General features: G+C 40.3%; 1 protein-coding gene across 1 annotated transcript; it reads right to left on the bottom strand.

The window, feature by feature from the left end:
- Window positions 1-212: 212 nt before the first annotated feature.
- LOC307003091 (uncharacterized protein) lies at window positions 213-8836 on the bottom strand (the record flags this gene model as incomplete). Its single annotated transcript, XM_079621204.1, has 9 exons — window positions 8733-8836; window positions 8511-8638; window positions 8187-8417; window positions 7723-8011; window positions 7394-7626; window positions 7164-7291; window positions 6930-7035; window positions 1636-2060; window positions 213-532 (listed from the first exon to the last, which is right to left on the bottom strand). Exons 1-9 carry the CDS (start codon window positions 8766-8768, stop codon window positions 213-215), a joined length of 1896 nt encoding a protein of 631 aa, XP_079477330.1. The 5' UTR covers window positions 8769-8836.
- Between the last annotated feature and the right edge of the window lie 1228 nt (window positions 8837-10064).

The raw sequence follows: 10064 nt of genomic DNA, 5'->3' as shown, positions 1-10064 counted from the left end.
ACAAATATAGTTAAAATGAATAACAATCAAAATAGTATCATCATAAACAAACAAACAAAAAATCTATAAATATACTCTAACTTGTGATAAATGTTTTTGTTTACAAGACAAACTATTATACATACCTTTATACTTAATAATATAATTACAATAAATAATAATTAAAATAGTATCATCATAAATTAATTAATATACTCTGACTTTTTACAGGCTTAATAATGCTTCAGTGTGTGGTACTCCTCAAAACATGGGACAGCACACAAGGGAGTGTTGCATGGCACACACATGTGCTTGGTGAGGCGCCTCTGCTTGCCCTTGCGTGTGCTGGAGAGGCAGACCTTGCAGTGCCGCCTGGTCTTGCTGCCCTGGGAAGTGGTCTGAGGGACTTCAGATGGGAAATGCCTGGCTGTAAGGCGCAGAGGAGTGTCCAAGGCAGGACGCCCGCCTTTGGTTGGACCACGCAATGTGCTGTACTCCTCCAGCAGCCCTCTCATCAGGTTCGTCCTGAATTGTAGGGAGATGATTTCCTTTCCTACTCATAGTAGAGCACATCATATAGGGAGTGAGGAGAATAGAATAGTATGTGACAGCGTGATCTGTTTATTATTGTGAATTTGTTAAAGGGTTAGTTCACCCAAAAATGAAAATAATGTCATTAATGACTCACCCTCATGTCGTTCCAAGCCCGTAAGACCTCCGTTCATCTTCGGAACACAGTTTAAGATATTTTAGATTTAGTCCAAGAGCTTTCTGTCCGTTCTGCACGGTATACTGTCCATGTCCAGAAAGGTAATAAAGACATCAACAAAGTAGTCCATGTGACATCAGTGGGTTAGTTAGAAATTTTTGAAGCATCGAAAATAAATTTTTGTCCAAAAATAACAAAAACTACGACTTTATTCAGCATTGTATTCTCTTCCGGGTCTGTTGTCAATCTGCGTTCAGGACTCCACAGTGACGCTGCTGAAGTAAGACGCTGCTGACGTGTTATCTGGTGCGCCCGAGCTTCGTTTACAGTCTGAGGGAGACGCACGATGTAAACAAAGCAATCTTCGCAAACATGTCTAAGGATTTCGACAGAGAGGAAGACTTGCATTTTTTTGCCCATCCATATTTATTTGAACCCGAATACTTCACGGACGAGATAACACGTCAGCAGCGTCTTACATCAGCAGCGTCACTGCGGAGTCGTGAACGCAGATTGACAACAGACCCGGAAGAGAATACAATGCTGAATAAAGTCGTAGTTTTTGTTATTTTTGGACAAAAATGTATTTTCGATGCTTCAAAAATTTCTAACTAACCCACTGATGTCACATGGACTACTTTGATGATGTCTTTATTACCTTTCTGGACATGGACAGTATACCGTGCATACATTTTCAATGGAGGGACAGAAAGCTCTCGGTCTAAATCTAAAATATCTTAAACTGTGTTCCGAAGATGAACAGCGGTCTTACGGGCTTGGAACGACATGAGGGTGAGTCATTAATGACATTATTTTCATTTTTGGGTGAACTAACCCTTTAACACTTTAGATTACATTAATTAAAAATAATAATTAATTAAATAATTAATTAATAATCACTTTTTATCTTTATATTTATTATTAGATGATTTGTATCCATTTCTCACCAGTAATTTGCCTGTAGACGATGTGGCTGTTGAGTAAAACAGTGTCAAGTACATGAAAAAATATTTTCTTGTACCACTTGGTAGACCTTCTGGTGCATTCATGAAAACCGATCATCATATCAGCTTTGTCAACTGCCCCCATCTTTTTGTTATACTCCAGCACACAGACTGGCTTCATCCTTGGTTGCACAGTGATGTGATCAAGCTTCCCTGTGGCTGCCATACCAGTTGGGTGGACTGTGGTAAGGACATGAACATCCCTCTTGTCATGCCATTTTACTGCCAACTGTGACCCATTCTCTTCGAATTCCACCTCACCTTTTTTCATCTTACAGGTGAACTTTGGCATCCCTTTCCTGTTTGCGCGCACAGTCCCACAAGCTCCAGTGCCAAGTGACAAGAGGTGCTGGAAAAGTGTGGGACTACTGTAACAGTTGTCCACATAAAGAACATGACATTTTCTTAGGTAAGGTGCTAGAAGTGTCATCACAACGGACCCAGAAATCCCAAGTCCTGGGTAATGTTGGATGTCAGTGGTAGATCCAGTGTAAATGATCATGTCCTCCACATAACCAGTTAGCACATCTCACAAAACAAAAAACTTTTCCCCAAATCTGTGCCGTTTAGATGGAATGAACTGACGAAATGCCAGCCTGCCTTTCCACTTCATCAGAGACTCATCCACACACAGATCCCTGTATGGCACAAAAATGCGATGAAAGGAGGATGTGAGAGCAGTGAATATATTTCTGATTTTTTTCAGCGGGTCGTTGGAAACTGCTGTCGCATTGTTTGCGAAGTGAAGACAGCGGAGGAGCAGAAGGAAGCGATCCTGTGAGAACAAAGACCCAAAAAATGGGGTCAAGAGCATGGGGTCTGTGCTCCAGTAATCACGAAGTGATGGTTTTTTTATCACCCCATTAAGAGAACTGACACTAAAAATGTGTACATTTCAGGGATATTTGTTGGAACCCATTTAACCAGCTTTCCTTTAATTTCCCTTTCTTGCAAGTCAGAGGCATAGCGGTTTGTTTCCTCCACAATTTCTCCCATGACATCTTCTGTGAGGAACATTTTAAAACAATTGACCTCACTGGGTGATTCTGGTGGATTTTGCACACCACAGAGCTGGTTGTCAAAATTGCTTGGGCCAGGAGGATTAAAAAGGTTGGTTGCCTGCCATAACAATGAGTTTACCTCTTCTGCCTCATTTGGGACTGGTGTCGTCTCTTCATCTACAATGTTGTCAAGAGCTTCAAGGTTTGGTGGAAGATCTTCATCACTGTCACTCTCTGCCTCGCTGTCAAAAATCTCCTCATCAGAAGTAAAAAAAAATGTCCTTAATTTCCTCACTTGTCAGTTGTCTTCTTTTATATACATTTTCTGTCATTTTCTCTGAAGTTGGTGAGCTTGATTAAAGTTGTGTCTTTAAATGAGAACAAAGGCGAGTGTGAGGTAACAGTGACGTCAGCTCTACATCATCAGCGGGAAAAAAAGACTCGCAATGCATGACAGTTAAAATCTTTTTTATTTTTTTATATAAAATATTTACAAACTTGTAGTTATTAACATCGTTAAATATATGTAAGGGAACTCGTAATGTGATTTTAATACTTAGAGAGAGAAAAATATCATGTTAGTTGATCGGTAAGTTATCACGGGCTATGGGCGCCGCCATTATTTGTTTACAACACTGATGGAGAGTTGGACTCGGAGCCTGCTGGATTTACAACATGCAAGATCATCCATGTCTCCCGAAATATATGACCGTAACCCCCGCTTCACTGCATCTCACGCGACGCTCCTCTTGACGCTCATGCACTGCTCCTGCTCCTGGTGTGAATCCACTCATTGATTAACATGCACGCAAAAAATACGCGCTGCTCACGACGCGCTGACGCTTGCAGTGTGAAACGGCCATTTTATCTACAAGGTATATTTGACTCGAATAAATATTAATATTACATCATGTGTAAAAGGTTATTTTGCTGTTATAAATATTAGTGCGCAATAATAAACTATGTATTTGTTATTGTGTAATGTAATTTAAAGTGAATGAAACCTAAAATAAACATTAAAATACACTGAACAGTTGTGATAATGATGAGAACTGTGCACGTCCGTCTGTGGTTCAGTGCCAGTCAAAGCGGGAAAGCAGTAAAAGCAAAAGTTTGAAATTTTGAATTTAGCAGTTGATCACGTGATTCACTGAACGTTCTAATCACACCGGTGTGATCGTACGCTCCAGGGTAAGCAGCGTACGAACCAGCCAAGACTGATCACACCGGTGTGATCGTACGTGTCAAAGGGTTAAATTGCACGCAAGAAAGCATAGATGTATCAAGCTTAGCTAAAAGTCATTTATGAAACTCAGAGATGGGTCAGTAAAAAATAAAAAGGACCTACCCATTCAATGATGTCTTTCTGCACCACATTTCTTTTTGATTTGTGGATCCTTTGCTTTGCACATACTGTCAGGGAGAATAAGGTAGTCGGCAAGCTGCTTCAGACAGTCATGGTAAGCGATTCTTTGTCCATTTTATAGTATACTTAGTTTTGCAATGCCATGCCGAAGTGACATGATAAATGTTTTGTGTTGCCACAGGAGCCTGCTGGGTATCAATCCAGAATGTGGGTCTAAAGCCAAAACCCCACCAAAACTGCTTCGATTCCTGTCGGACCTGAGTGACTTCCAGAATCCTTGGAAGATTTAAAGGTCATTACACAAACTCCTTTGTTACTCACACTGTCTTATTCTGTTGAAATCTTGTACATTTGGCACAACTCTGTAAACTACGCTGCTGGCGGAGACAAACCGACCGCTCCTCTCTACCAGTTAATGTTACCTGCAGGCAGGAAATAACAGCAGAGAGAGAGAGGAGGAGGAAGGACCGATGCCCGAGTTCTTCATTCTTTTGCAAATGTTGCCCAGTATTGTGATATCAGATATTGAGTTTGTATAGTGACTTTGCTGATTGTAAAGTTTATTGTTGCTGCTCTAGCAAGTTATAATTAAAATATGAAATTCTAGTCCTATTCTGAATTTAAAAACCACAGAGCTAATATGCAAACCTTAGTGTTTGTTTATTTATGGCAAGTCATATTGTCATCTCAATATATCAATGTTTTCGCACATCGCAGATTTTCCTTCTATCATGCAGGCTGTCCTTACACCCTTGCTTGCTTCATTTCTCATTTGGTCAGTTGGTTGTTTGCAGTGTTGGGCAAGTTACTTTGAAAAAGTAATTAGTTACAGTTACTTCTTCCAAAAAGTAACTAAATTAGTTACTCAGTTACAAATTTTAAAAGTAACTAGTTACTTAAGAAAGTAACTATTGCATTACTTTCAAGTCAAATTAAATTTTAAATGTTAAAATGTGACCCCACCTCTACCCCTCTTTAACGGAACTTAAAATACATGTGCATGTTCAATTATTTATGATAAATCTGAATATTATAATGAAATGGACACTTAATACAATACATTATTAACAGAAACATGAAACATTGTACACGCATCTAAAAAAAAATGTTGCTGTGGGGAACTACTTGGATTATTTGGGCTCGTCGCCATACCTGTCTCTCGTTGACTGACTGGCTTGTGTTGTTCCTTGTGTGTCCTGTCCTGTCCGACTATGCGTTATGATGGGTCGTTCGCAATTCATGAACGTAGTGATGATGGGTCATTCGCGAATGAGCGTTAGTGATGATGGATCGACTCGTTCGCGAATGAGCTTTTGATGGGTCGTTCGCGATTCGCGAATGAGCCGGCTCTTTTAGGTGAACGTCGGGAGCTGGCTCGCATATCTGAAGAGCCGACTCTATTTTTACAAATTTAGCCTATAGAAATTAAATAATTATGTAATAAAAATAGAAATATTATAGTCAAAGTCATTTAAAGAGCCGTTTGTGAGCCAAAAGAGCCGGCTCTTTTCAGTGATCTGAGTCAAAAGAGCCGAATGCGCATCACTACTATGCGTGCTTTCGAACACCCGCCCAACTCTACCTCTGATTGGCTTACAATGAAATTTTACTCTACCTCAGCCAATCGTCAGCATTTATGCGCTTGTCTCGTGCTCTGCCCACTAACCATGGAAGAACAGTAAAACAAAGTATTTGCCTCTCGCTCAGAGATCTAGTTGGTCTGATGAAAAAAAAACAGCTTCATCAGTTATAGTAACGCGCCGCATTTTTTGGCAGTAACGGTAACGGCGTTATTAAGATGAGAAGAGTAATCAATTAGATTACTCGTTACTGGAAAAAGTAATGCCGTTATTCCCATCACTGGTTGTTTGCAAGGATGGCTGAATGTGCGATGCAGTGAAAGGCCATTTATGTTCCAAGTTAATTTCTTGGGATACTGTACATGTTCAATGCTATTTAAAGCACCTCAGCTAGATCCATTTGCTAATTAATATTTTGTTTTTGTTTTACAGCCGTAGAAGTAGCATCTGGAATGGAGAGAAAGGAGTGTGGTGTGTTTGTGTGTCTCAGTCTCAACACGCATGCTATTGTATTCCCATCACCAACTAGGCAATCAAAACGATGGAATTGTTAAATTGTGTTTTGTTCTTAATAGTTCATTCCATTTACTGTGATACAACAAACTGTTATAGTACAAACATGTTTTTGGGCATATTTGGGCATATTGATTATTTTTCACACAGTACCTGCATGTATCACTTTTTCTCGCTTAACCCTCTGGGGTCGGCAATCACGCCGACGTGATTTGCGCGATTTATTTTACATAGCAGCTAAATAAACTTAATACTCTGTCATATATGGTCATACAGACTTAATAAATATGAAAAAAGAATATAGAGGGGGGGGGGGGGGTTGGGGTCATATACACACACAAACGCAAAGAAATATGTAATTCATTTTTCATTTATTTTACAAATTAAATAGACCATTTTTTAGTACACTATAGTACACTATACACTATAGTACACTATATATAAATATGTATTGTATGTATATATTTTGTATGTATTTGTACGAGAACAACAACACTACTCTACTTATGGTTGTATTTGAAGGTGCAATGCTTCGCAGCCAGTAGCACAGCCCTTGAAGGAGCATAGCTATGAGCAACACCTGTGAAATTCAATTTGCAGGAAAGGAGTGAGTTAAGGGTTGAATTGTCAATCTTTGTCCTATTCTCTGTCACTCTCTTTCTAACCATGCTGAACACCCTCTCTGATGATGCATTGCTGTGTGGCACACACAAAAGTGCCTTCATTAAATGCACCAGATTCTGGAATCTTCCATCTCTCCCTAGCATGGCCCAAAACCTGTCGATTCTTGCTTCCCTGCCAAGCACCTGGTACTCCACTACTTCTTCCCTAAGGCTATCCAGGTCCAACCGCAGCTGCGGTAGACTTCTCCCTAACTCAATAACTGCAAATGAAAATGCGCAAATTAAGCACAAATGAGCTGGGGATATAATTGTTTTCTCTGTTATAATCATCTGTAACGTCTGATTGAATATTAAACAACTACCACGTCATTTAAAAAAGGGGATGCACCTGAATTTGGAGAAAATTGATGTCGTGACTCTGGGTCCAACACGGTCAGGTTTTGGAGGATGATGTTGTCGAGGGGGAATGCAGTCATCATCTTTGTGGTCACAGCTACAAAGAAGTCTCTCACTGCTCTGACACATGATCAGTGATCACATAAAAAAGTACAGGCATGTCAGTTTGTTAGCTCTTAGGATGTTAGCTGATTTGGATAACACAATAATCATAATGTTTACTTTATCATCATTGGCACAGAAGAGGAAAGTTCATCCATGTTGTCCTCCAAGAAGGTTTGTGCAGCTGCTCCAAGAAAGAGTTCTTTGTCTGGAAACTGTAGGTTGGCCTCCTTGAACTTGATGTCCTTCAGTGGGACGTCAGCAATAAGGCTGGCAGGGAGAAATCTTCCCATGAATCGTCTCACCAAGCTGGTCATCTCCTGGTGCAGCCTATGAATCATCACTCCTTCAGCCTAGAAACACATGATGGATGATCAGTTATGAAAAATGATGATATCAGCATTATTTATTATAATTATTTAAGTTTATCTTTTCATAGGCTGGCTGACCTGAAACATAACATTGAACTCTGCCAGTGGTTTCAGAACCTGGGAGAGGAAGAGGAAGAAGAACTTTGTCTTCTTGCTGGTTAAATGCTCTGCCAGCATCTTCACTTTGCCAGGCTTCTCCACATCCTCATGACTAGCAAAATATGCCTGCAGTGCATCCCACTGGTTGAGCACCCGTTTTATGCAAGTCAGCAAGCTGAGCCACCTGGTTGCACAATATCGGAGTATCTTCAGAGTCTCTGAGTCTGTGAACTCCACAAACTCTTTGAAGATTTCACAACGTTTGGCACTAAAGTTGAGAAAGGTAAAAACATAAATAAATAAAAACAACAGGAAAGAAATAGTTAAATAATGAAAAGCCAGGGAACCAAAATGACATCCAATAAATATCAAATTGTGGCACAGAGGCTCTCTTTTAACTTATGTGCAAGTGTAACGGCCGGGCGGAATATCAATATGCGTACCTTATGTCAAAGTGAGCATATATGCTGCTGAGGATTTCTTCAATAGGCTGGTGTAGAGCCCTAATGCCACATCCTGTGGCCAGCTGGACCAGATGACAGATGCATCCCATGTCAATTAGGGATGGCTGCATGTCTTTAATTCGGCTGACAACAGAATTGTGCTTCCCCTTCATGACACTGGCATTATCACTATTAAATGCCACAACGTTTTTCCAGTCAATTTTTCTGTCACTAGGAACAAACAAAGTACAACATTACTTATTAGTTGTCTGTCTCCAAACATATTATAATGTATTCACATGGACTTAGTGACTTTAATTTTACCTTAGCACTGTGTTCAGTGACTGAAAGAGGTTCTCTGCTGTGCCAATGTTGCACACTGGCATGTACAGAAACCTCGTCACCACCTCCTGAGTTTTCGGATCGCAAACCCTGGCCAATATTACAAACTCCTTTACACAATAATAGGAATATATTTAGAGAGCAATTTTCACTGACAGCAGCCACAAATTACTTACAAGAGTAGTGTAAATACAAAATGCATACTTTATCTGTGTTTCTGCTTGTGCTTTCATCACACATCAGACCAAAGGGTTGGTCTTGGCACAGTTTGATCACTTCCCTGTCCAATTCCGGGGCAATGGCACCTATAAAAGTACACAGTAATGAAAACACACCTTTTCAACTAACTGTGCTGTACTTGCTGCTTACTTCTGAAAGAATTCATAATCTTTAACAATTCAATCTTAAAATACGGGACAAATCTGTATTATGAAGGGACAAGTCTCAACCCTAACTCTTAGAAAACAGTATTATTTTATATACACTCACCTTTCACTATTTGAGTAGCCTTTGTTCTTCCATTTGCGTACTGGTGAGCAATATCTGAATCAGGGAACATATTCTTCACGGATTTGTTGAAAACATCCGCAAATGTGAACGGGATGTTGCTTGTAGCTAACAGCATAGCCATCTTTGTCTCGGCATAAATAACACCATCAGGTCTACCTTTAGAAAGGTGGCCCAAAATACTGGGCTGTGACCGGTGCTGCATTGCCGCAGCCTTGTGCTTTTCTGACCCTATGTGAGTAATTAAATCCGTTCGGCCACCGTGTTCAATGGAGAAGTCTGATCTACAAAATTTGCAGGCAGCATATACCTTCCCCTTCGAGCTGTCATGGATGAACGTGAATTCTTTTTTCCATTCAGTTAGGAATTTGCAGGCATATTTTTTCTTTTTATTCGCCATTATGTCTCTCTCTTCTTTCTTCCTTTCCACCTTCTTCTTCTGCTTCTTTTTCTGTTCTGATTGCCGCGCTTGACTTCAAGGTGTAACTTTTATTATTGTTCGGTCTGAAACGGCGCCCAGTGACGGATGGTGTAGCAATATTGTTGTCCGGGTGGAAATCGGGAGAAAGGTCGGTCCGGGAGATTTTCGGGAGGGGCTTTGAAATTCGGGAGTCTCCCGGAAAAATCGGGAGGGTTGGCATGTATGACACACACACACACACACACACACACACACACACAGTCACACACCCCTCCCCTCCTCAAGTCTCCAGAGAACGTCTCCATGTGAACGTGTTCGACGCGACGTTGAAGCAAGTTCGCAAAAGGTTGGTATCTCATAAACACCTTTACACAATCACTTACACAATCACACACATATAAAGTGGTATACAAATATTTTATATTCTCTGAATATAATGTTCATATGAGAAGCAATTGGGCCTTCTTTAAAAAGTTAACTAGTCGCAAGTTTGAGGTAACTTAAAATGCACTTGTGTTGTCGTTGTCAAAACACTAATGTTATAAGCTGCAGGGCTGGAATGGTAATCTGGCATTCCGGGCAAATGCCCGATGGACCGACGTACCTTT

This window comes from Phoxinus phoxinus, assembly GCF_949152265.1.
Source record: "Phoxinus phoxinus genome assembly, chromosome: 8".
In the NCBI taxonomy this organism is placed as follows: Eukaryota; Metazoa; Chordata; class Actinopteri; order Cypriniformes; family Leuciscidae; genus Phoxinus; species Phoxinus phoxinus.
This window is presented reverse-complemented; position numbering and strand designations above follow the sequence as displayed.